The 27,051-nt window shown below is 40.9% G+C and overlaps 1 protein-coding gene and 1 long non-coding RNA gene across 2 annotated transcripts in view; one reads left to right on the top strand and one right to left on the bottom strand.

Annotated features, from left to right (window-relative positions):
• loxhd1 (lipoxygenase homology PLAT domains 1) overlaps positions 1-27,051 on the bottom strand; it is a 210,406-nt gene that overhangs the window by 15,142 nt on the left and 168,213 nt on the right. The window contains exons 34-36 of the mRNA XM_062972582.1: positions 26,714-26,841; positions 21,705-21,822; positions 8,558-8,735 (exon numbers count right to left, since the gene is read on the bottom strand). Coding sequence (XP_062828652.1) covers positions 8,558-8,735; positions 21,705-21,822; positions 26,714-26,841 — 424 coding nt within the window. The remainder of the gene's footprint in view (positions 1-8,557; positions 8,736-21,704; positions 21,823-26,713; positions 26,842-27,051) is intronic.
• LOC134296796 (uncharacterized) lies at positions 6,478-26,874 on the top strand. Its single transcript, XR_010003660.1, has 4 exons — positions 6,478-6,635; positions 19,526-19,587; positions 23,523-23,610; positions 26,734-26,874. It is a non-coding gene; the product is annotated as an uncharacterized LOC134296796 (long non-coding RNA).

The following is a 27,051-nucleotide window of genomic DNA, read 5'->3' as shown; positions in this document are numbered from 1 at the left end:
GTGGTATACAAATAAATTTTTGTTATTATTGTTGTTGTTGTTGTTATCATTATTGCTCTGGTGAGAAGGTAACGGTGCTGCATGCAGTCATGCTGGCCACATGACCTTGGAGGTGTCTATGGACAATGCCGGCTTTTCAGCTTAGAAATGGAGATGAGCACCAACCCCCAGAGTCGGGCATGACTAGACTTAACGTCAGAGGAAAACCTTTACCTTTACCTAGACTGTCTTCATTCAGTTCAAGGCTGCAAAACTGGTGCTGAACATTTGAAGCACATTATGCATGGAGATGTACATGCATAATTAATTGTACACTGAGTTAAGCATCGCAATTTGCCAACAAGGCAGAGTTGCTCAATTGTTGCATAATTCCATGTATGAAAAGTTTTCCAACAACTATAGTGTATCAGCAGCATGCCCTCCAACACTTCACAGACAAACACTTCACAGTTCAAGCAATGTAAGAGTATGGTTAAGATGGCAACAGTTCCCATGAGGAAGAAGAGATAAACTAAGATTTGCTGCAGGAGTTTTTCCTGAGCCTACTGGGAAGGGCAATATTTTGTTCCCTCCTCTTCTTTCCCTCTTACTAATTGAATGCAATTTGCGGCAATGGAAGTACAGCTGGGAACAAAGGAAGAGAGAGAAAAGAGGAAAGACGGGCATTTTAAAAGCACCTGAAAAAGTGGGAAGACAGGGGATTAATTGGGATTTTTCCTCCCAAATCAGGACAGTTGGAAGATAGGCCAAGGCTGTTCAACTTTGCACTAAAACCAAATTTGTAAAATAATTTCAGAGTTCCCTTTGTGTATATGTCCAGAAAGAGATGGAGAGCAAGAGAATGAATGAAGAAATGACTGAATAAGTGTATAGAAGAGAAAAGCAAATATTTAAATGAAATTGAGGTAAGAACACATGTCAATTTATATGGAAACTGGTTGCCTGAAATTGGACTTAACTTTTCTTTTACAACAATGTTTAAGGCAGGAGCAAAGCACCCAAAGTTCCTGTGATTTGCTTGGCAGTGCCACTTGAGGGCCCTGATGTTTGCCAAGGGTGACAAACAAAACCAAGCAAAACCCTCTTTTCTTTTATCAAGAGCAGGCTCCCAATTAGCCCAAGGCCTTGAAAGCTAAAGCCCTAACAGTTTCTCAGCAAAAGATTCCTAGTGGGATGGAGGCCTTATGAAGGCTTCATGCTGGGGCATTTAGTTTGGGAGCCATTAGCTAAGGCTACGAAAGAAAAGAACAAAGGGAAATGCAGAACCAAATGTATGCAATGGCCCCATGCCATCCTGCCTTCCTCCTCCAACAACTAAAGGAGACTTCTTCTGGATAGAAGAAGTCTCCTTTTATCCAGAAGGCATCTACACAATGAGATACAGTCCAGAGCTATTGCAATTGTAATATGTTTCATGGAAACAGTCCTAGAAAACAAAGAAGCTATAGGTAGCTGAATAGGCAGGCAGCTGCAATGCAGGCAGGAATCTTGTGCAAAATCCCCTTTGTGGACTGACTACCAATAAATGTTAGGTTTGGCAGTTTAGGACTATTCCATATTTGAAGGTTTCTGCACCTAAATCTGAGATCAGTGGATGGCTCTGTTTTTTTTTCCATGTCAGGAGTGACTTGAAAAACTGCAAGATGCTTCTGGTGTGAGAGAATTGTCCGTTTGCAAACACGTTGCCCAAGGGATGTCCAGATGTTTGATGTTTTATCATTATACTGGGAGGCTTTCTCGTGTCCCTGCATGGGAAGCTGAGGCTGTCAGAAGGAGCTCACCCACTCTCCCTTGATTTGAACTGTTAACCTTCAGGTCAGCAACCCAACCTTCAGGTCAGCAGTCCTGCTGGTACAAGGGTTTAACTCTTTGTGCCACCGAGGCTCTGGTGACATCATTGAACATTCCCAGATCCTTTCCACGTGTATGGATTCTACATGCATACATTTAACCATCCATAGCTTGATAGTATTATTTTTTCAAAATCTCAAAATGTCACTTTAGATACGGGTATATAAGGGACACAACATTGCATATAACAAGGATACAGATTTTGGTATCCATTGAGGATCCTGGTACTCAGCAGATATCAAGGGCGCACTGTACTGTTCTCAAGCTGGATGTAACCCATCTTAAATTTGGACATTTGTTTTTTTTTCCTGCCCAAATGTAATACCTTACATTTATCCCTGTTGAAATTCGTTCCCTTAGTTTCGACCCAGCAATCCAATTTGTGAGAGTCATCTTGAATGCTGATTCTGCCCACTGAGCCATGCACTGCCCCTCCCAGCTTGGCACTGCCTGCAGATTTGATGAGCAGCACACTCTCTACTCCATTATCCAATTCACTTATAATGAAGTTGAATAACACTGAGCTCAAGGCAGGCCCTTGAAGCACCCCTCTAGTCACTTCTCTCCAGGATGATGAGGAACCATTGGTGAGCATACTCAAGGCTCTGTTCATCAAGCCGCTGCAAATCCATTTAACTGAAGCTCTGGTTAGCTCACATTTTACCAGACGGGTTTGCTGTAATCACTATACACTGCATCCATAGCTTAAGAAGGAGGGATGGAAAGAGAGAGAGAGAGATTAATCTGGTATGACTCATTTCTGAGACATCCACCCTGGGTCATAGCATTCTTTTACAAGTACTACCAGTTAGGTAAATCCACAGAAAGAGATAGATTTCTATTGACAATGACCCATGTATCTGTAGCAGAAATAACCATTGTTTCATTTTTCCACTTCTGACCAAACATGGCCTTTACAGGCATTTCCTATGTCATCCCACATGATTCTGTAGCGTTCTTGGGCTGGAAGTCCTTTACTTCCATAGGATTTGCTATTATCTGTGTATTCATGTTGGAACATATACCTTACAGATAAAGGGGTAGTACTGTACATGAAAATGCTTAGAAGCTTAAAAAAAATCCCTAAAATCAAATTTATTTATTTATTATTTATTTACAGTATTTATGTTCCGCCCTTCTCACCCCGAAGGGTACTCAGGGCAGATTACAATGAACACATATATGGCAAACATTCAATGCCAACAGACAAACAACATACAGTAGACAGACTCAGAGGCATTTTTTAAAACATTTTTTCAGCTTCACGATTCCGGCCACAGGGGGAGCTGTTGCTTCATCGTCCAGTAGTGGCTGTACTTCCTCATTCCTTTCCTCGTGTTTTGCTGGCAGTTTTATGGTGTTGTAAATTAGTTAAATTAGCCTCCTGCATAAAGCGTCCCTAAATTTCCCTAATTGACAGATGCAACTGTCTTTCGGGGCTGCATAGGTCAACAGCAAGCCGGGGCTATTAATGGTCGGGGGCTTAGACCTGACCCGGGCTTCGAACTCATGACCTCTCGTCAGTAGTGATTTATTGCAGCTGGTTACTAGCTAGCTGCGCCACAGCCCGGCCCCTAATCATAGAGTTGGAAGTGACCACAAGGGCCATCCATTCCAACCCCTGGGCATGCAGGAATATACAATCAAAATACTCCCAACCAACCTCTACTTCAAAACCTCTGAGAAGAAGAGTCCATCACACTCAGGGACAGCACTGTTATCACAAGTTCTTCCTAATGTTTAAATAGAATCTCTTTTCTCAACCCATTGCTCCATGTCCTAGTCTCAAGGCATTCAGAAAAAGCTGGAACCTTCTCAATATGACACCCTTTCAAATATATAAACACAGCTATCATGCCCCTCTCAGCCTTCTCTTGTCCAAACTAACCATGCCCAGCTTCCTAAGATGCTCCTCATAGGGCTTGGTTTCCAAACCTTTGGTCCCTTTGGTTGCCCTTCTCTGGATACATTCCACCTTGCCAATGTCCTTCTTAGAATAATAGACCCATAGAGTTGGAAGAGACCACATGGGACACCGAGTCTAACACCATGCCATACAAGGAAAGCACAATCAAAGCACCCCAATAAATGGAGCTTCCTCCAGACTCCGAGGCAGAGAGTTCCACTGTAGAACTCCTTTGTGGGATTAGCTATCCCTCTCAATTCATAGTCATCTGCAACAGCAATGGCAGAAGCAATGGCAGAACTGGCGTGATATTCAAACTGTCCCAGAGAGCTATGGGACAGCTTGAACATCACACCAATTCCAACATCCCTCCAATGTCATACCGCCAAGTAATGTGTTAATGGCTATTGTGTTGTTATGATCCATTGCAAACTGCTGTGAGGAACATTTTGTCTAAGAGTAGAATATAAATCTTGATAATAAATAATAACATCCCCAGCAGCTGTTGCAATACCCTACTGGATGCTGGTAAATAGGCGGGAATGCTTGGGCTATAGGATGAAAAACATCCTCAAAGCCAACACGGAATTTGGCAGCCTCATTTCTCTCCTGTTGCTAACATAACATACATATTGTCTCTGCAATGGGGAGGTGCCGCAATCAAGCCCGCTCCAAACCTGAAACTGTCTCAGTCAGACGTATGGTTACGCCGACTGCAGTATAATCTGATCAAGAACAAGCACTTCTCATTTGTTCTCTAATTTGTTTTTCCCCCGCAGGCTGCCTCGGCTCATAACAAGATAGAACTCACCATCGTTAAAACCCATCACCCTTCATTTCCTGGAAAAATGAGATGTAGTTGCTGATGTTGACATTGCTGGTTCTGCTCTTTCCTTTGGCCTTTCTGAGCCTATGCTTAGCTTCACACAGAAATATATATATGTATTTCACGTTGAGGTAACAACTCTTGCACCCAAAGGAATGCTGAACTCACAAACACTTTCAGCTGGAATTTGGGGTTCTTAACTTTTTCATTTTTATAACATTTAAAGCAGATTTTGGAGATGTCACTTTTTAAAGCTACCAGTTAAAAGCCATAATCCAATGGGTGACTTACACTAGTGTAAGGGACAGTTACACCTAAGTACTTACAAGATCTCAAGCTTGGATTCTCTTTTGTTGTCCTTACGGCTAGAGGGAGGAATCTCATAGAAAGAGCTCATCTTGTTTGTATGGACTGAATGACTACAAGCTTGAACTCTCATTAGAAACTAAGGGTGCATTTCCACTGTAGACTCAATGGCAGTTTGATGCCTCTTCAACTGCCATGGCTCAATGCTATGGAATCATGAGAGTCGTATTCTTTTGTCTCTGTGCGAAAGAATGTTAATCCCTCACCAAACTACAAATTCCCTGACTTATAGTGACACACAGAGTGTATCTACACTATAGAATTAATGCAGTTAATTACTTTAACTACCATGTTTCAATGCTATGGAATCATGGGAATCTGTCTCAAAGTGTGATGGAAGCTCCTTCCTTGGAGGCGTTTAAACAGATACTAGAAGGTCATCTGTTGGGGGTGCTTTGATTGTGCTTTTCCTGCATTGCAGAATGGAGTTGGACTGGATGGCCCATGCCGTCTCTTCCAACTATGATTCTATGATTCTAAGGAAGCTACAACTCCATCAGGTTTGCAAGACTTGAGAAAACCAAGGAAGATCAGGACTCAATCAAGCCTCCCCTTCATAGATAGCACACCACAACATTAAATGCTTTTGGTCTGTTTTGGATATTTCAAAGTGGGAGCAATTAGGGGCATGAATCATCCTTTGGGTTCTTTAAAAACCTTGAGCTTGATTGTCCAGTTTCTTGTCAGTTCAAAAAATGGAATGAGATCTCAAGCTCCAGAAAATTCCTAGAAATGGTGCTTATAGGCTTTTAACAATATAGAAAAATTAAAATGTATTCCGATTTTTAAATGTAGATTTATTGTTGCTGTGTGCTGTAAATTGTTTCTGACTTATGGCAACCTTAAAGCAAACCGATCCTAGGGTTATATGTGTTGTCCTTTTGATTTTTAATTTGACATTTCTATTTGTATGTTTTTATGTAGTCCCTGAAATATATACATAGGCTTGTTTAAATATAACAAACATCACTGAGCACTTAGGGATGTATTTCCCTCTTTTCCTCTGTATTATCTTACAAGCTCTATTTGGCTCTTTTCATCTATGGAAGCCACAGCTTAACTTGAAAGACCTGAGGAGTCAATTGACTTGACGGCAATAGCTTTCTATTTTTGGATGCATCTCCACTGTAGATTTGATGTAGTTTGACATGACTTGAACTGCCATGGTTCAATGCCATAGAATCCTGGGATTTGTAGTTTGGTGAAGACTCAACACTTTTTGGTAGAGAAGGCTAAAGAGCTTACTACAACTTTGAGGAGTCTGTAGCACTGAAGCATAGCACTTACAGTCGTGTCAAACTACATTAATTCTGTTCTCTCTTTCTCCATGATTTGCTGTTTTTGTTACTCGAATGGCTTACTATTGACAGAACTGATAATTCATGTATCAAGCTGAATTACATCACCAGAGAATGTTCCTTGTGGCATTAGTAGAGTTCATTTCCAATGACATCACAAGAGGCGATTCTTAGGTCTCAGGTATTGATTCTGAAATGAATGACATCACTAGGAAATGCCTCTTGTGACATCATTATGGGCCACCTCTTGTAACATCACCAGGGGCCATCCTTAGGTCTCAGGTATTGATTCTGAAATGAATGACATGACATCACTAAGTGATACACTTTGTGACATCACTAGGGACCACTTCTTGTAACATCGGGATGAGCCATCCTTAAGTCACAGGTATTACCTTTGGGTCTGTCTCAGTAAGGCTTGAGTTTGTGTCAGTATAAGGTATTTTTCAAAAGCCCATTTTGACATCAGGACAACAAAAAGTATTGTTTCCTGAAATATTTGGGAGGTGTAAGGCAGCTTTCTGTCCTGATTGAGATGAATTTTGGCACCATTTTAATGGGAACATTATAACAGCCAATATGATTGCAGACCTAAAGTTCTCCAGCCAGCTTGACCAGTGGAATTCTTATGGGATTTCTGGGCATTAAAGTCCATACAAGTACAGTAGAGTCTCACTTATCCAACATAAACGGACCAGCAGAATGTTGGATAAGCAAATATGTTGGATAATAAGGAGAGATTAAGAAAAAGCTTATTAAACATCAAAATAGGTTATGATTTTACAAATTAAGCACCAAAACATCATGTTATACAAGAAATTTGACAGAAAAAGTAGTTCATTACACATTAATGCTATGTAGTAATTACTGTATTTATGAATTTAGCACCAAAATATCACAATGCATTGAAAACATTGACTACAAAAATGCGTTGGATAATCCAGAACGTTGGATAAGTGAGACTCTACTGTACATTTTCTAAGCTTTGTTTCAACATGGTTACAAATAAGGAAGCCCAGTGTTGAAACACAGCACAGCTATCAAATGGCTGGGCTTCCAGGGCCCTGCTATGGTTCATCCTGGCATCATTAGTGCTTTATTTTATTTTGTTAAAAGGAAACTTACAGGTCTGGAATTGAGAGAACTGCTGAGGTTGGATGCTGGGAGCAAAATAGTGTTGCTCCTATTACTTACCCACATAGAGGCAAACTGAATTGCAAACTCCCAGCAAGAATTAGATGATGTTGGCTTACATCCCCAATGCGTAAAGTAGGATTCAGCAACCCAAAGTCTTCTGCAACACTCATCAGCCTCAGCCAGGGATGAGGGGAGATGCGTGTGGTGCTCTGACAACAGCTGGAGCATCACAAATTCTTCATGGGAAGGGCATATTTTGGCATACACCCACTCTCTAAAAATGAGAGATGTGCCTCCCAAATGTGCACAAAGTTCACGCCATGCACTTGGCATCATTTGGAGTTTATTCCAAACAGCCAAAGAGCATGTTCTGAAGGCCATCTGGTCCAGAATTCCATCTCTATTGAAGTTGCTGCAATAATAACTCCCTTGATACCAACTGCCCTCTGCTTCTCTTGTAAGATTGAATTCAATGAGACATCACAGGAAAACTAAAAAAGAGTTTCTGTCCCAGAAGTGAGATTTGTCCCATATTGATTTGTTCATCAATAGACTGGGGAATCAGTGGGGTGCAGTGGTTTAAATGTGGGACCAGGGTTCAAATCATCATTGGCCGATGGGAATCCACTGGGTGACCTTGAGCAATGAAGGTATATGCAACCTTCCCTCCCAAACAAATCTTGCCAAGAAAACCTTGTGATAGGCTAAACTTAAGGTTGTCCATAAGCTGAAAACAACTTGAAGGCATGTACGACCAACAACAAATCTATAGTCTGATACCACAGTTCTCTGAAGTTAAAACCCAAAGCAAAATTGAGAGATTCTTCTTCCAGCAGAATGTGAAATCAATGCATCTACACTGTGGAATTAGTGCAGTTTGACACTACCTTGACTAACATGGCTCAATGCTATGCAATCCTAATTTTGCAAAAGGATGTTGATGCCTCACCAAACCACAATTTGCAAGTTTCCATAGCATTGGTCCATTCCCGTTATAGTTGTGCCAAATTGCATCAATTTTACAGTGTAGAACAGATGGACTTCATTTCTCAGTGATGTTTTGCATAAAAATGCTTTCCTTAGACAAGCCCTCACTAGGTTAATATCCACTTGTGATTCTCCAAACTGCATATTAAAATCTGCAGTAGATCCTTACAGAAAATGGAGATGTACCTGAGATGTCACTGGTTTTAACCTGGACATTGTAAGTTGTATATTCCATCATCACTTCATCGTCAACTATTGCTGGCATCTCCCACTCCAAGGTCAGATTGTCGCCCCATTGCTTCGAGAGCCAATCATTGTAGTTAAAGGTGGTCACGTCCTGAGTGGTCAAATTTTTCATGATGATCTGAGAAAAAGGCAAATACATGGAATAACTTTAGCTTCAGTATAAAAGCTGGTACTTTTTTTTAAGCTTTAAAAGGGAGCAATCACAGAATTTGTTTAAGCAACCAGTGAAGTAAATAGAACTTCGTATTTACACATAAAACACACAAATAGTGGTGGATCCCCTCTCTAGGCTGGCCCCATATTTCCAATCTTTGGGTTTCTGTCACCCACCGCTCTCCTTTCCCCCTTGAGATTCCTTTCTGATCAGGCACTTGGACCTCAACATCATCCCTCTGGGGACTATGGGATATGTTGTTCTGTGGTTTTGCCATGGTAAGTGTGAGCAGACTATTTGACATAATAGGATCTGCCAGACACACTTTCAAAATGAGTAACAAATAAGTAGAATTTCATTAAGGCACATTTAGGTAACAGATTAAACCTGGAACTATAGCTGGTCTTCCACGTCTGTGGGTTTAACTTTTGAAGGTCTGATTGTTTGCAGATTTGATTCCCTAGGAATCTCTAGGTCTTCCAGTGAAAATGTATGGTCAAGTTCCACTGCACATTGTCCATAGAGCTAAACTGGAGGATCTGGTAATTCCCAGAGAGAACGCTCCTCTAGGCACTCCTACTGAGAACGCTTTAAGCATTAGTAGGTCCTCCAGTGAAATTCCATGGTCAACTTGCACCAGACGTTGACCAAGCAGTTTGTTGGATGACCTAGAGCCTCTTAGAGAGATGTTCTCTCAGGTTTCTCACTTTTTCAGTGGTTTCCTAACTCCTGCAAAAGTGCAGGGTCTTCTTTTTTAATCATTTGTGGCTTCCTAAAACGCTACTCAGCTCTTTCCTCAGCCTGACTGTCCTATCTCCATTACAGCTAGCTTTCCCTTATCTCTAGAGTTGGAACATCAAAACAGATTAGGTCCTTTGAGTTACGGCCTCATCACAAAGGGCTAAATTTGGTGGCATGTGTTGGTTTGACACAGGTCACCCATAGAGCTCATCGGCTCCCATCAGATGGCGTGGCTCCAAGAGTGAAGGAGGGCGGAAGTGGTGCATGCAAAAGCCGTGGCAACATGGGAAGCTTCCCATGTTGCCATTAGAAGAAATGGAGGAAGCTATGCAATCGACACTTCCCCCATGGGATCAGCTGGGAGAGGAGTTGGGTAATGTGGGGCATGAAACATCAGGTTCCCCATGCCTACGATGACATGGAGCGGCTGTGTGACAAGGTCATTAGTGGTGGTGCTTTTAGTCCCAAGAGAGAATGCCATTGTGGGACCCGTATCAGTAGTTTAACTTACCTGCCCCTGGCGTAAAATGATTTTTCTAAGAATTTGGTAGGTCCTCCAGGTGACATTATAATGTTTCCTTGAATGTTACCACTGGATCACCTAGCAAATCCATGGAGAGGAACCTCTAGGTCCTCCAGCACAACTCTATGTTATTCTGGGACTGATCTACCTTATCCATGGTTTCATGGAATCATAATCTTGTCAGGGATGTACTTATATAAATATAGCCACTTAGCTGCTCACTTTTATTGGTTTTTATTATTATCTGTTATGAAAAGAAGGGGGAGGCATTAAAAATACTCTTCTGTTGCCATTTCACTGGAGCAGAAAAGCTCAGAATATTATGCATGCATCTATCAAGCCACAAATGGTTAATTACATGGCTGACGGCTTAATTTGCCATCTCGTCTTGTCTACTTAGCACTGACAGTGCACCATCTGTTTTGATGTCCCAGCTCTTCCCCCACAAGAACTCCCGTATGTTCCTGCTCAGATACACCTCCAACACAAACGGAGGTGAGCTCGGATCAGTGTTCGCACCACACTGATGCCTCACTAGAAGCCTACTGTCATCCGTTATTGGAAGGGATGGGGGAACAGAAGTGTTTTGGATCTCAGATTGTTATTTTTATTTTGGATTTTGCAATACCTGTATTTGCATATATCTACATAATGCGATAGCACTGCATTGTTTTCACTGCATCGTGTCATGTTTGATGTTTTAGCCACCTTGAGTTCCCACATCAGGAGAAAGGTGGGATAGAAATAAAGTAAATGAAATGCATAAAATAAGTATTTTGGAAATGGGACTCAAGACTAAATGCAAAATTCACTTATGGTTTCATATATACATATACACATAGCCTGAATTTTGGACATGAAACAAATGTGTATGTTAAACTAACATAAAGTAAAGCTGACACTATCCCAGCCACACATGTGAACAATTTTGGAATATTTCAGATTTCAGAATTTGGAAATGAGGTTACTCAGTGTTGAGGCCTGCTGGTTCTGATGTCAGTGGAGAAATTAATCCTTTTCATGCTTCAAACGAGTTACCCAAAATGTCATCTACACTGCAATATAATGCACTTTGTAACAGTAATGCAATTTCATGAGTTTTCTCCATAGAAAAAAAAAATGTAGTTTAGGTATTATTCTGAACAAAATCTGCAAAAGGTTTTGGGTGTATTTCCTATGCAAGAAAAAGCATTTTGGTGCAGAGCATGCTGTTTTTTTGCCCATTTTGTGCAGAATAAAGGTGCATTTACACTGTAAAATGAATACAGTGTGACACCACATTGACTGCTGTGGCTCAATGCTATGGAATCCTGGGAGTTGAGGAGTCAGACTAAATTTGTTGTACTGCTACTATCCAGTTATTTCTTTTGTTCTTCTACATTTAAATTATTGTATCAGACCCCTTATTGAGAGATCTCACGGTAGTTTATAGCTATAAACAAATAAAAATTAAGATGATTAATTTGTAGATTTGAAAGGTTTTTAATTAAAAGCCCTGGTATGACTTGGTAACAGAAAGAAACCGATGTCAGCATCCATCAGACCTTTAAAGGCAGGACACTCCACAAATGGATGCCATAGCCAAGGAGGTCCTCTGTCATTTCTTCCCCCAAAGGATCAAAGATTTGGACCCCATGCACTATGAGGAAAGGCTTATGGGGCTGGGTATGTTTAGCCCCAGTGACAAAGTGTGTTAAAGCACTGAGCTGCTGAATTTGTAGACCGAAAGGTCCCAGATTCAAATCCTGGGAGCGGAGTGAACGCCCACGGTTAGCTCCAGCTTCTGCCAACCTAGCAGTTCAAAAACATGCCAATGTGAGTAGATCAATAGGTACCACTCCAGTGGGAAGGTAACGGCGTTCCATGCAGTCATGCTAGCCACATGACCTTGGAGGTGTCTAGGGACAATGCCGGCTCTTCGGCTTAGAAATGGAGATGAGAACCAACCCCCAGAGTTGGACACGACTGGACTTAACTTCAGGGGAAACCTTTATCTTTACCTATGTTTAGCTTGGAGAGAAGAAGGTTGAGAGGGGACATGATAGCTGTTTCAGTATTTGAATGGATGTCATATTGAGAAGGAGACAAGCTTGTTTTCTGCTGCTCTGGACACTAGGACACAGAGCAATGGATTCAAATTGCAGGAAAACAGATTGCACCTGTTGTTGAACATAGTATCAAGATGATTTATAGTTTGCTAGGGGCACAAGAATAGAACAAATGATATTCTTTCCCTTCTCTGCTGAACTTTTGTGACCTCAGCAAAGAGCGAGCCCATCAGACTGACCAGCAGCTACCAACCTCCCTCAAAAGTTCATTTTTCATTTTATATCTTTTTATTAAAGGTCCACAGATATGCACTGATATATATCAGTGCATGTGCAGACCAAATCTGCAACAACAAATCTTATACAAAGATGCTATCCTTTCCCAACCCTTTGATAAATGTACCTTTTTCTTATAACTTTTACAGTAGAGTCTCACTTATCCAAGACTCGCTTATCCAAGGTTCTGGATTATCCAAGGCATTTTTGTAGTCAATGTTTTCAATATATCATGATATTTTGGTGCTAAATTCGTAAATACAGTAATTACAACATAACATTACTGTGTATTGAACTACTTTTTCTTTTCAAATTTGGTGTATAAATGATGTTTTGGTGCTTAATTTGTAAAATCATAACCTAATTTGATGTTTAATACGCTTTTCCTTAATCCCTCCTTATTATCCAAGATATTTGCTTATCCAAGGTTCTGCCGGCCCGTTTAGCTTGGATAAGTGAGACTCTACTGTATATATTTTTGTATCCCTTGCTCTCTACCTTACCCTTATATGTATCAAATCTATTTAAATAATATGATTTCTGCCTAAGCAAGCCCCAGGGGTCATCGTCCCCTTGCTGACCACACTGAGGAATCTGGGGCTGAAAAAACTCCTAGACAAAGGTGACAAAGTGTTGTCGAAGGTTTTCATGGCCGGGATCACAGGGTTGTTGTATGTCTTTTGGGCTGTGTGGCCATGTTCCAGAAGTATTCTCTCCTGACGTTTTGCCCACATCTATGGCAGGCATCCTCAGAGGTTGTGAGGTATGGATAAACTAAGTAAGGAAAGGAAAGAATATATATCTTTGTAGAGTCCAGGGTGTGGCAACTGGGACAAATGCTCTGCTATGGCTGATTTCTCTGGTTGAATTAGTCTGCAGTGCCTTTCATGTTCTTTTCATGGTTGACCAGAGAAATCAGCCATAGCAGAGCATTTGATGAACCAGCCTGGACACAGGATATTATCTGAGAACACAGAAATGCTGGACCACTCCAACAACTATCATGTCAGACTACACAGAGAAGCCATTGAAATCCACAAGCATGTGGACAACTTCAACAGAAAGGAAGAAACCATGAAAATGAACAAGATCTGGCTACCAGTATTACAAAACTCCAAAATCAAAACAGTAGATGGGAACTAACACTCTGAGGGCTTGACTGAACAAAGGATGCCCCCAGGCAAGAGACAAAACATTTCCAATGCTAATTAGGGTGATTAACTGAAACATTAATGCTGGCTCCCAGTGACAAAGGACTCTTGCCACACCCTGGACTCTACACATATATATATTCTTTCCTTTCCTTACTTAGTTTATCCATACCTCACAACCTCTGAGGATGCCTGCCATAGATGTGGGCGAAACGTCAGGAGAGAATACTTCTGGAACATGGCCACACAGCCGGAAAGACATACAACAACCCAACAAAGGTGACAAAGACTCATTGTGTGTATATGTAGACCAGCAGGCAGTTTCCGCTCCTGATCGGATATCACTGGCTGATACTTGCCCAGCTGATTGCCTCAATTGAGCTGAGAGATGACTGGCTGTGGAAATAAAGACTCCAAATATGTGCACTCCTTAAAATGTACATTTTGGTGCTAGCCATACTTGCATCCTTTTCTGGAGGGGTTGCTAATTAATCTCTGTGGTTGCTGTCTCCACCTGGTGAATGTTCTTCAATTGGGAACTTTGGGCTTTAGCATAAATGCTCACCGGGCATGGGCCCGCCATATCCATGGTCCTAGTCTAAATTCGAATTCATACCTAAACATTAGAATGAGCTTTCTGATGGTAAGAGCTGTTCAGCAGTGAAATATGCTTTCTAGAGCATGGTGGAAGCTTCTTCTCTGGAAGCTTTTAAGCAGAGGATGGATGACCATCTGCTGGGATTGTTTGTGTATTCCTGCATGGGAGAATGTTGTTATTGTTATGTTTATTATTATGTTCATTTTTATCCTGCTTTTTCTCTCCATAAGGAGAGAATAAGGTTGGACCAGATGGCCCTTTGGGGTCTCTTCTAACTCTAAAAAACTGTGCTGTGGTTCAATGGGTCCAAAATAATAACCCTCCAGTAGATTTCAGTCCTCAGGGAGAAGGATGACCCTCTTTATCTTGGACTTAGCCTGGAGGGAGAATGTTAGAATAATAGAATCATAGAGTTGCAAGAGACCTCATGGGCCATCCAGTCCAACCCCTGCCAAGAAGCAGGAAAATTGCATTCAAAGCACCCCTGACAGATGGCCATACAGCCTTTACTTAAAAGCCTCCAAAGAAGGAGCCTCCACCATTATAAGTAGATAATACCATCCACCTCTTTGTTGGTTGCAAAACTTGGAGAGGGCACGCGTCCAAGCAGTGACCAGAGCTTGGAGATAATTTGTTAAAATAATTTGTTACTCATAATTCATTCGATTCAACAAAAGGGCTTTCTTCCCAGCCTGTCTGATGTTGGAGGGATGAAGTAATGTCTCTCTCTCTCTCTTCCCTACACCTCTTCCCCAGACTAGATAAATCCATCACCCAGTTTCTTCAACCTTCTCTGCTTCTCATATGACTCATTATATTCATCCTCTCCAACATTTCACAGATTAAAAGTGGGACATTTGTGGTCAGCCAACATCAGAGCATGGTTCAGTGAGCAAACCATAAGCACATAACCTAAGAGAGGGGCAAAAGTTTGCTTTTGCCTGAGCCTACTGGGATGGGTAAACTTCCACCCTTTTCTTTCCTTTCCCTTCCTTTCCCTTGATGACTTAGAGGCCCTTCCACACAGCCCTGTAACCCAGAATATCAAGGCAGATAATCCACAATATCTGTTTTGAATTGGGTTATCTGAGTCCACACTGCCAAATTGTTTTGTGGGACTTGAGTAGTTTTGGTTATTTTGTTCCTCGTCCAGCATCTTACAGAATTGAATGTTTGCCAATTTGTTGCAAACCGCCCTGAGTCCCTAAATTGAGATAGGGCAAGATATAAACAAATTATTATTATTATTATTATTATTATTATTATAATTATTATTATTATTATTATTATTATTTGAAACACAACAAGATGAGTCAACAGCAGACACTCTGCTGGCTGTTGTATTGGATCACACCTCGGACACTTCCCAAGTGTCTACGACTGTGTGATGTATCGGCGAATAATGCATGCAGATCCAAGTAAGGTGGCCTTCTGCAGCTGCAGGTGGGGATTTTGTCAGCACCAATTATGTTTAAGTGTAGGCCAGGGTCTTTAGGCACTGCACCCAATGTGCCGATCACCACTGGGACCATCTTGACTGGCTTGTGCTTATTATTATTATTATTATTATTATTATTATTATTATTATTATTAATTTTATTTTATGACACAGCAAACAAGATAGATATGCTGGATTTCGTATGACAAAATCACAAGTCAAACACTTCCCAAGTGTCTAGGACTTTGCGATGTATTTTCGGATGATGCGCGCAGATCCCAGTAGGGTGGCCTTTTGCAGTTGGCAGATCGTAATTTTGTCAATGTCTATTGTTTCCAAATGCTGGCTGAGATCTTTTGGCACGGCACCCAATGTGCCCATCACCACCGGGACCACCTGTACTGGTTTCTGCCAGAGTCTTTGAAGTTCAATCTTGAGGTCCTGATAGCGGCTGAGTTTTTCCTGTTGTTTTTCGTCAATGCGACTGTCACCTGGGATGGCAACATCAATGATCCAAACCTTTTTCTTTTCCACAACTGTGATGTCTGGTGTGTTGTGTTCCAGAACTTTGTCAGTCTGGATTTGGCAGTCCCACAGTATCTTTGCTTGCTCATTTTCCAATACTTTTGCAGGTTTGTGATCCCACCAGTTCTTTGCTGCTGGGAGGTGGTACTTGAGGCATAAGTTCCAATGAATCATTTGGGCCACAGACTTGTGCCTCTGTTTGTAGTCAGTCTGTATGATTTTTTATTGTGTGATTATTATTATTATTATTATTATTATTATTATTATTATTATTATTATTATTAAATCCAGTTCAAATATGGGATTTTATACAGCTGTGTGGAAGGGGCCTTAATTGACTGAATTACCTTTTCACTTTGAACGCAATCTGCAGAATTGATAAGGGCAGAGTAGAGGAGGAGGAGGACTGAGAAACGGGGAGCTTTTGAAAGCAGCAGGAAGAGTAGAATGAGAAAGAATTCATCAAGACAGTTCCTGACAAATGGGAATGGTTGGTGGGGGTGCCATTCTCGTTTCCTCCTCTGAAACTCTGAGGTTTGCCCGATACTCCTTGAAAGCTGGTGCTGAAATTCTGTATTTAAGGAACCTCTTCACTAGGAATTCCCCTTTTTCAAATTTCTTTCTCTTTTTGTGAGGCCTACTGCTGTGGGATATCTCCTTGTACCCACTGGCCTCCCACTTATAATGTCAGGACCCAGGCTGCAGAACACCAATAACTACATGGCCCATGAGTCATCACATATATGTACAGAATCTCCTATCTTCTTCTCCAGTCCACTTCTGTTAGCACCACACTTCCCTATGAAAGCCAATAGTGTTCTTGTCTGTTTTCTGGGCTGTATGGCCATGTTCCAGAAGTATTCTCTTCTGAAGTTTCGCCCACATCTATGGCAGGCATCCTCAGAGGTTGTGAACCTTCGACAACACAAAGCCAACAGTAATTGTGTTGTCGAAGGCTTTCATAGCCGGAATCACTGGGTTGCTGTGAGTTTTCCGGGCTGAATGGCCATGTTCCAGAAGCATTCTCTCTTGACATTTTGCTCACATTGAGGATGCCTGCCATAAATGTGGGCGAAACATCCAGAGATCATGCTTTTGGAACATGGCCATACAGCCCAGAAAACTCACAGCAACCCACTGACAGTAATTCACAGAGTTTGGAAAAAGTTACATACGTGGCCACATATACAGTAGAGTCTCACTTATCCAACATAAATAGGCTGGCAGAATAAATGAAAATGTTGGGTAATAAAGAGGGATTAAGGAAAAGGCTATTAAACGTCAAATTATGTTATGATTTTACAAATGAAGCACCAAAACATCATGTTTTACAACAAATCAACTGAAAAAGCAGTTCAATGTACATGGTAACATTATGTAGTAATTACAGTAGAGTCTCACTTATCCAACACTCACTTATCCAATGTTCTGTATTATCCAACGCATTTTTGTAGTCAATGTTTTCAATACAGCATGATATTTTGGTGCTAAATTCATAAATACAGTAATTCCTACATAGCATTACTGCATATTGAACTACTTTTTCTGTCAAATTTGTTGTATAACATGATGTTTTGGTGCTTAATTTGTAAAATCATAACCTAATTTGATGTTTAATAGGCTTTTCCTGAATGCCTCCTTATTATCCAACATATTCGCTTATCCAACATTGTGCCGGCCCGTTTATGTTGGATAAGTGAGACTCTACTGTACTGTATTTACAAATTTAGCACGAAAACATCGCAATGTATTGAAAACATTGAGTACAAAAACATTGACTGCTAAAAGGCAGACTGTGTTGGATAATCCAGAACGTTGGATAAGCGAGACTCTACTGTATAACTAGAGCATTTGGAGCTCTCTGAAAGATTTAGGGATATTTGCCTTCTTTCTCGCTGCATTATATTGGAAATAGAAGGCATTTTTGCCAGCTCTAAAACAGTAGGTGTTTTCCTTTCTTCTTTTTGTTTCTCCCTTTACCTCTATTATACTCACAATTATGGAATGATCCTTTGAGCATAAAATAAAATTTTCAAAGTGCCAATACAAAAAAAAAACACCTTGCGCATACATAGCCCAGCTGAAAATGAGTTATATTATTACTATTATTGCTGTGTGATATAATTGCATTAAAAAAGAAAAGAAAAGGAAAGTGGAATTACAAAGAAAACATCAATATTTGGCACAGCGTATAGGAGAAAACTGGAGAGAGACAACTGGAAAAACAAAATGGTATAAAAATATAACTGAGACTTTTGTAGCAATTGACCTTTTTCAAAAATGGTTTGCATTCAGGGCAGCTTTGGCCTTCACTCGGCCAGGATATGTAACGTTTTCTCAAAAAGTCTAGGGCAGCTACTTCCCCGCCCTCCACCCCAATGAGCTTCGAGCTCCCATCACAAAAGCAGATTTGTAATGCATTGCAGGTGCAGTGGCTTTGTGCCAGAGTTGCCTCCTAATAAAGTCTTAACAGCAGAGAGTCCATTTGGGCAAAATTATAGGTTGTGCTTGGCTTTGCTCACAGATCTCCTAGGGTTCTGCCAAGATAAGAAGTGGGGAACTGGAGGAAACATTATTGAAATATGTGACCTTGCCTGGAAGAAAGCCAACTTGCCTTATTACTCTCTCTTGGGATGTAAAAAAATAATGAAGGGATGGAAAGCTCTCCATAGGAGGGAGAAAACACTTGAAATGAAGGACATGCCATTGTTGACAAGGCACTCAAGCTGTCCTTGGGGAAGGGATGTACCTTGGCGGAAGAACATTTGTTTGCATGCAGACAGATACAGATTCAATGCTTGCCATCCGGTAGACTGTGAGGGAAACTTATCTGAAAACTTGGAGGCATGCTGTCAAATCAGTCTAGGGCAGTGGTTCTCAACCTGTGGGTCCCCAGATGTTTTGGCCTTCAACTCCCAAAAATCCTAACAGCTGGTAAACTGGCTGGGATTTCTGGGAGTTTTATGACAAAACACCTGGGGAGCCACAGGTTGAGAAGCATTGGTCTTGGGAACCTCAGGTCCTGGGCAGAATGCAACATTCTTGGGGTCCTATTCTAAACTTTTGGGGTTCACCATATGGCCATGTCCTCTTCTCCACTATTTTGTAGCTTCCTAGACTTCATTTGGAGAATATTCCCCAACTTAAAAGTTGGAGATACCCGTCATATTAAAGACTTACCCTGTATATATATCAGGCATGGACAAACCTTGGCCCTCCAAGTGTTTTGGACTTCAATTCGCACAATTCCTAACGGTCGGTTAGGAGGGCTGAAGTTTGCCCATGCCTGCTAAATACTCATGTATAAACTGATCTCATGTATAAATTGACCTAAGCTGAGGACAGATTTTGGGGCCAAAATTGCAAACTTTTGCCTTGAGACCTCATGTATAAATTGACCTAAGTTGAGGACAGGTTTTGGGGCCAAAATTATGAATTTTGCTTTGATCCACAGATAAGTTAAAAATTTGAGGCATGTAACAATATGATGGACACAAGGAATCCTTCGGAAACAAGGTAGAAAGTTAATATTTCTATACATTATTATGAGAGTCATAATTTAGACACATGGGGTGATCAAATACCATTAGATAAATTCTAGTATATGCTAAGCATGACTCCCTTTATGGCTGAAAGTGAAGCCTTTGTTTAAAAGAAAGATAAGTTACAAAGCCAAAGACATGCAGATAAGCACCTGGCAGCAAACATGTGCTGATCATGTACTGATCATCCACACAGGGAACTACAACATCCATATAGGATGTAGAACCTTAGCTAGTTACAAACAGGTAAGAATAAAGCCAATTAGCAAGTTCTGAATGAATGTAGAAAAAATCCTATGTAAAAAAGGTTTAGTGGGAATTCACCATGTGGCTTCGTCTTTGTGTAAATAAGAAGTAAAGTTTTAGTTTGGTCCTTCCTAAATCTGTCTCTTTTTTGGATTGAAAGGCTGGGACAGTTTCAGGGTATCCAGGACTGAGGTGACACGACAAAAACAAATATTTTCATATATTTTAAAACATGCATATAGGGGACAGGAAGAGCTAAACAATAGGAGAGGGCCTGCTTATTTGAGGGGTTACAACTTGGGATAGTGCACATTGCATTTCTGATCTTAAAATGTGTACATCTAATTCACATAGGAAAAGGAATGTAAATGAGAAAAGTAATCAGAATATGGCTTGAAAAAATACAGGGAGAAGTCCTAGGAAAGCAACCTGTCTCTATTAGGGATCCAGAGCAACGGTAATGCCAAGAGCTGAGTCTTACAATAAGCCCCTGTTTAAAATTGTCACTGTAGTCTCTTTGCAGAGAAGATTATACAGAAAGACCTTAATGCAGTTGCTGCCATGCAATCCAGTTTCTGATCCTAGATTATCTGCTTTGAACTGGATTATATTGCAGTGTAGACCATGAATGGGCCAACTTTGGCCTTCCAGGTGTTTTGGACTCCAGCTCCTACAATTCTTAACAGTACACTGTTAGGAATTGTGGGAATTGAAGTCCAAAACACTTGGAGGACCAAGGTTTGCACATGCCTGGTGTAGATTCATATAATCCAGTTCAAAGAAGATAATCTGGGATTGGATACTGGATTACATGGCAGTGTAGATCCAGCCTAGATTGACCCAGTTTTAGGGAGAGAATTTATTGTCAAAACATTTTTTATTCTTTTGAATTTTTTTCAACTTATGTGAGAGTATAATGTCAGGTACTCACAATAACACATTCAGTCTAAAATATGCTGGCATTTTCAGTCCCAAACTTTTGCCTTTGGTCCCTTCCAACTCTGGAATGTGGATCCTGAGAACTTCTCTGGATTGGAATTTGGCTCTTAGACAAAAGGAGATAGTCCATCCTTGGCCTTCCAGATGTGGCTGGATTGCACTTATTAGCATTTTTTTTACTATTTCTAAGGATATTAAGGGATATCCAACCCACGTATTATCTCAAAGTTAGTTCTGAACATGTGCAGCAACAATGTATCTACTTTGTATGCAAATGACACTAAGTCACATATGACATTTGCTATTTAATAGATTTCAGCATCACTTAAGTTCAAGCCTTACAGTCACAGATAGAAAATACATGTGTCACATGCACTGAAATACTAGTAGGATTGCAAGCTCAATAGTATCCAAGGAGCAAATCTCAGGACCAAGACCAAAGATATAAAGATAAACCCCTGTGGTTGGCTTGCTTTAGAAGTTACCACAGAGTTGCATTAGAAGACCTAGCAAATTCCTTGAGTTGATATCCATAGCTTTGGGCAACCACAGTCTGGTGGGAACGTACCCCCAATAAATAAAAAGATCTTACTGTATTCAGCATCAATCATAGTTGCACATAGTTGCACAAAGTACACATTAAAATCAAAAAACATCAACAGGGAAAATACTGTGTATAAACAGACACATACTTTTCAAGGTAGCTCCTTACGAATTGGAAAAGAGCATTTGGGCCCTGAGATTTGGGAACCCTAGCAAGGATGCTAAAGGGAGCCTTGAAAGACTTCCCGTGGCCATTAGGAGGAGCACGTTCATGGTCAACACATTTCCCTTTAATGAAAATCTGCAGACTGACCACTCATATCACTACAAACAACAGAAGAGTTAAAAACAGTAAATAGTTACCTCTTCCAGAAACCAATCTGGGCGGCACCCTTCCCCATCAGTCCGTATCCTCATCTTCTTAAGCGGCGCAATGTCTGGGATCTCCATTATAAATGTATCCCTTTGGCCAATTTCAAATCTGCAGGGATGAGAAATTCGCTCTGTTTAGCTCCCCAGGGCTTATCCAGCGACCCTCCAAAAAGATGACAGGAGATGGCACAGGGCTGCATACACTGCCCATGTGCGGATGTCTTGGTATAGATGCAAATTTAAAAGAAATTACGATTATTTCAACAGAATGACCGGCCCATGGGCCACCAGCTGGCCATTGCTACTTTACAACCCTGCTTCATGACTTTTGCAGTTGTCACAAGTTAGATTCATGGCCAGATGGCATTGTGAACCAAATGGACTGTGGCTCGCTTTGGGACCTTCCTAAGATATACTTTGGCAAAGAGAAAACATGTTTCTTCCTCTGACAGTTAAAGCCTTCCTGATACAGAAACTTAGGAAGTTCTGGATCCAAGGGTGCATCTAGATGGCAGAACGAATGAAGTTGGACACCACTTTAACTTTCATGGCTCCATGCTATAGAATCATGGGAGATGTAGTTTGATAATGCACCAGCACTCTTTGGCAGAGAAGGCTGAAGGGTTTGTAAAACTACAACTCCCATGATTCCATAGCATGGAGCCAAGGCAGTTAAAGTGATGTCAAGCTACATTCATTCTACATAGATGCACCCCAAGTTTCACTCTCTTTGGACTAGAGTCAACTTCTGTTTACCCACACCAAGTCTATGGGCCATGGCCTATAAAAGGGTCTTGCTAAGTTAGCCTTAGAGACAGTATGGTGTAGTAGTTTGCTTTTTGGACTAGGACTCTGACCTGGGTTTGATCCTAATTTAGCAACAGAAACCCACTCAGTGATCCAAGTCACAGGCTTTCCGCTTCAGACGAAGGCAAAAGCAAACCCCATTAATAGGCTCACAAAAAGTTGGGAATGACTTGAAGTCAAACAACAGCAAGCTAAAGTGCTTCACCATGATGCCTTTAAAAGACCCTGGTCAGCAGCTCCCATTATACTCAGATAACCAGACACATCTGGAGGCCATGGTGACTGGTGGCTCCCAATCTTCAAAGGACAACACTTTAGAAAGCTCCTTCAATGTTGGGACAAAACCCAGAGTGGATTCATGGGAGCAACCAGCTACAATATTGAGGACACCTGCATTAAGGCATTGGGCCAAGTAGCTGCCAACCAGAGAGAGAATTGGTCAATATTGGAAAGAGCATGACTGTTCCGTTGTGCTTTTGGAGAGTAACTACTATATACTTCTTCTTTGTTGCTCCCCTCCAATATCTATCCTCTAGACTACACCACTATCTTATGACCCTGTTCTTTGTGGCTTTTATTCTTTTCTCTTTCTCACCCCTGTTTTAACTTAGTGTTCATGTGGCCTGCCCTTGTTTTTATTGTTCCCCTGATTTTGCGTTGTAATGTATATTATTATCTATTGTATTGTTCAATGTGTTATGATGTGTTGTTCTTTTATATTCTGTTATATTGTATTGTTCTGGGCATGGCCCCATGTAAGCCGCCCCGAGTCCCCGTTGGGGAGATGGTGGCGGGGTATAAATAAAGTTTTATTATTATTATATTATTATTATTCCCATTAAAAACCCAAAAATGCAGGAAAGCTGTGTTGCTCATCAACAAGTCTGCTCTAGCAGATCTGTTTTGTAAACCTAATAGAGTTTGGTTAGACATTGCAGACCGAGCCATCTTAAACACTTTGCATCACAACAGGGGATAACTCACAACAGGATATTTTTGCAGAAAAAAAATAACACACATTTCCCATGTAATGTGGGGATTCAAGAGAAGCACCCAAGGAAGAGAGATGTTCCAGTCAGATGATATCCTGGTAAGTCAAAAATGTTGCTACTCCATTATTTCAAAACCTGATTTTACTACACCAGTACTTTTTATTACAGTAGAGTCTCACTTATCCAACATAAACTGGCCGGCAGAATGTGGGATAAGTGAAAATGTTGGATAATAAGGAGGGATTAAGGAAAAGCTTATTAAATTCAAATTACATTATGATTTTACAAATTAAGCACCAAAACATCATATTTTACAACAAATTGACAGAAAATGCAGTTCAATACAAGGTAACGTTATGTAGTCATTACTGTATTTATGAATTTAGCAATGACTACAAAGCACTGACTACAAAAACAAATTGACTACAAATAAAGATAGAATTACATAAAATGAACTTACTGTAACAACATTGTCGAAAATTAAATCCATAAAAGGTTCAGTCCTTGCTGCCTAGAAAAACAGTTGTGGATCCGGGCAAGAGGCAGACTGTGTTGGATAATCCAGAACGTTGGATAAGCAAGTGTTGGATAAATGAGACTCTACTGTATATCTATTGTGGGAGAGTGGTGTGCTAGCATTACGTTTGCAACATTTGGCTACAATTCTTTCTTCCTTTCTTGGAAATTTTCCAGTATGGCAGAAGATGGCCTTGGACTACCATTTGGAGTATTGAGTGATGTGTTCGACAATAGTATCACTGCATGCCACACTACATTCAACCTTATCTGGAACATGTATTTCTTACCAAGTTCATTCCCTGATGGAAAGATCAACCATATCAGTGTGGAAGGTCTCCAGTTCAATCCCTGGCACCTTCAGTATCAGATACCTTTTTGCCTATCTGTTCAGTCTGAGCGGTCTATTATCTCCCTGCTGCACCTTGGCTCACCTTTAAAGGTTCGATTCATAACTGTGCTGAATTCATACCCAACCTCTAGCATTACAGCACTGATTAAATTATATAGAGGCTTTTAAAGGATGGGCTGGATGGCAAGAAAGGTCTTGGGAGTTGTAATTTATATGCAAGCAAGAGCACAAATCTGAATCAAAGACTAACAAGAGAACGAAGTGGCTGGGAGCGAGCGAGAGAACAGATAAATGGCTTTGGCACATGTTATAGACTCATTTCTCAAGAGGGTTTCATCAAACCTTCGTGCCCTCATGTCCACTTATCAATATTTGTGTTCCCGGAAGCTATTGTGCAACTAATGTAAATTAAATTGCCTTATTATCTGGGACAGTTTTAAAAAATATGTTTCTTTCCCAGTCACATATCACCTGGGATGATAATGAAGAGAGGAAAGAGTTATAGGCTTCCTTAGTTCCAGGTCTGTGGGTGAATTCGTTTCCTCGATGATTCAAATACAGCATTATCTGGAAGTGTTGTTCTGTCTGGGACACATTTTGCAATTTCATGAAAGCAGAATTCTAATGAAGCCATGGGATGTGACATCATCTACTGAACTACAGCATATTTACAATGGTTTAGATGTGGAAAAAATATACTTCTAAACCTGGTTATTATCCTGGTGAAATACGTGAAGCCAGAAGAAGGCTCAATAATATTTCCAGAAATCATATTCAACCATGGAAATTCATTGGATGGTCTCGGGACAAGTCACACTCTCTTAGTCTCAGAGAAAAGCAAAGATGAACCCCCACTGAAGAAATCTTACCTAGAAAATAGGTTTGTCTTCAGATTGCCATAAATCAGAAATGGTAAAAACATCATGTTTATTGAGTTTTATCAATAATGGTTGTTTTAATCTAATGGTTCAATAAAGGGTAGGATATATATATATTCCCTGGTGGCACAGCAGGTTAAACTGCAGAGCTGCTGAACTTGCTGACCAAAAAGTTCGAATCTGGGGAATGGGGTGAGCTCCTACTGTTAGCCCCAGCTTCTGCCAACCTAGCAGTTCGAAAACATGCAAATGTGAGTAGATCAATAAGTACTGCTTCGGTGGGAAAGTAACAGCGCTGGAGGTGTCTATGGACAACGTTAGCTCTTTGGTTTAGAAATGGAGATAAGCACCAATCCCCAGAATCGGACACGATTAGACTTAATGTCAGGGGAAAACCTTTACCGTTACCTATATCTATTCATAGAATCGTAGAATCATAGAATAGTAGAATTGGAAGAGACCTCATGGGCCATCCAGTCCAACCCCCTGCTAAGAAGCAGGAAATCGCATTCAAAGCACCCCCGACAGATGGCCATCCAGCCTCTGTTTAAAAGCCTCCAAGGAAGGAGCCTCCACCACAGTCTGGGGGAGAGAGTTCCACTGTCGAACAGCTCTCACAGTGAGGAAGTTCTTCCTGATGTTCAGGTGGAATCTCCTTTCCTGTAGTTTGAAGCCATTGTTCCGTGTCCTAGTCTGCAGGGCAGCAGAAAACAAGCTTGCTCCCTCTTCCCTATGACTTCCCTTCACGTATTTGTACATGGCTCTCATGTCTCCTCTTAGCCTTCTCTTCTGCAGGCTAAACATGCCCAGCTCTTTAAGCCGCTCCTCATAGGGCTTGTTCTCCAGACCCTTGATCATTTTAGTCGCCCTCCTCTGGACGCTTTCCAGCTTGTCAACATCTCCCTTCAACTGCGGTGCCCAGAATTGGACACAGTATTCCAGGTGTGGTCTGACCAAGGCAGAATAGAGGGGGAGCATAACTTCCCTGGATCTAGACGCTATTCCCCTATTGATGCAGGCCAGAATCCCATTGGCTTTTTTAGCTGCCGCATCACATTGTTGGCTCATGTTTAACTTGTTGTCCACAAGGACTCCAAGGTCTTTTTCGCACACACTGCTGTCAAGCCAGGCGTCCCCCATTCTGTATCTTTGCATTCCATTTTTTCTGCCGAAAAAAATTGATTGATTTTCTTCCAAATCAATCAATTAATCAATCAATCATGTTAACATCAAAGCCTATGCTATTCTCAAATATCCTTTCATTCTGTCTTCACAGAGACCTACAAACCATCTGAAATGTCATGGCTTTCCTTTGCTGTCAGTAGGTCCAAAACCAGAGAAGAGGGCCGAATTCATGCTATACAAATACAGCATAATGTCCCTATGGTCCATAGAAATGTGACAATCAAAGTGGAATTATAATTTCGTACTGATAATGTGTGTTGTAATGGTTACCTATCTCCGTTTTTGTCCAGCTGCATCTCTTCTGAGCAACCGTTGGATCCAGAGAGTGTTATAAAAATTCCAGCATCTGTTCCAGCGTGTGAGATATCTCCAGTCACGACAGTCACTTCATACAGAATCTGGGTGGAAATAAAGCAACCCATAAGTCCTTACTTCCTTTTGAAGGTTTTTTTTTAAAGCAAAGTCTCATACACTGTGTTAAAAAATGAGATATATTTTGGAATTTATCAGTCAGTTCATAAGCTCTGCAAGGGAGACATTTCTGAGCCCTGGAGAAGATGAACATCCAAATATGGTAAAGAACGTCAACTGAAATTCGAGATGAAATC

This window comes from Anolis carolinensis, chromosome 2 (assembly GCF_035594765.1).
Source record: "Anolis carolinensis isolate JA03-04 chromosome 2, rAnoCar3.1.pri, whole genome shotgun sequence".
Classification (NCBI taxonomy): Eukaryota; Metazoa; Chordata; class Lepidosauria; order Squamata; family Dactyloidae; genus Anolis; species Anolis carolinensis.
This window is presented reverse-complemented; position numbering and strand designations above follow the sequence as displayed.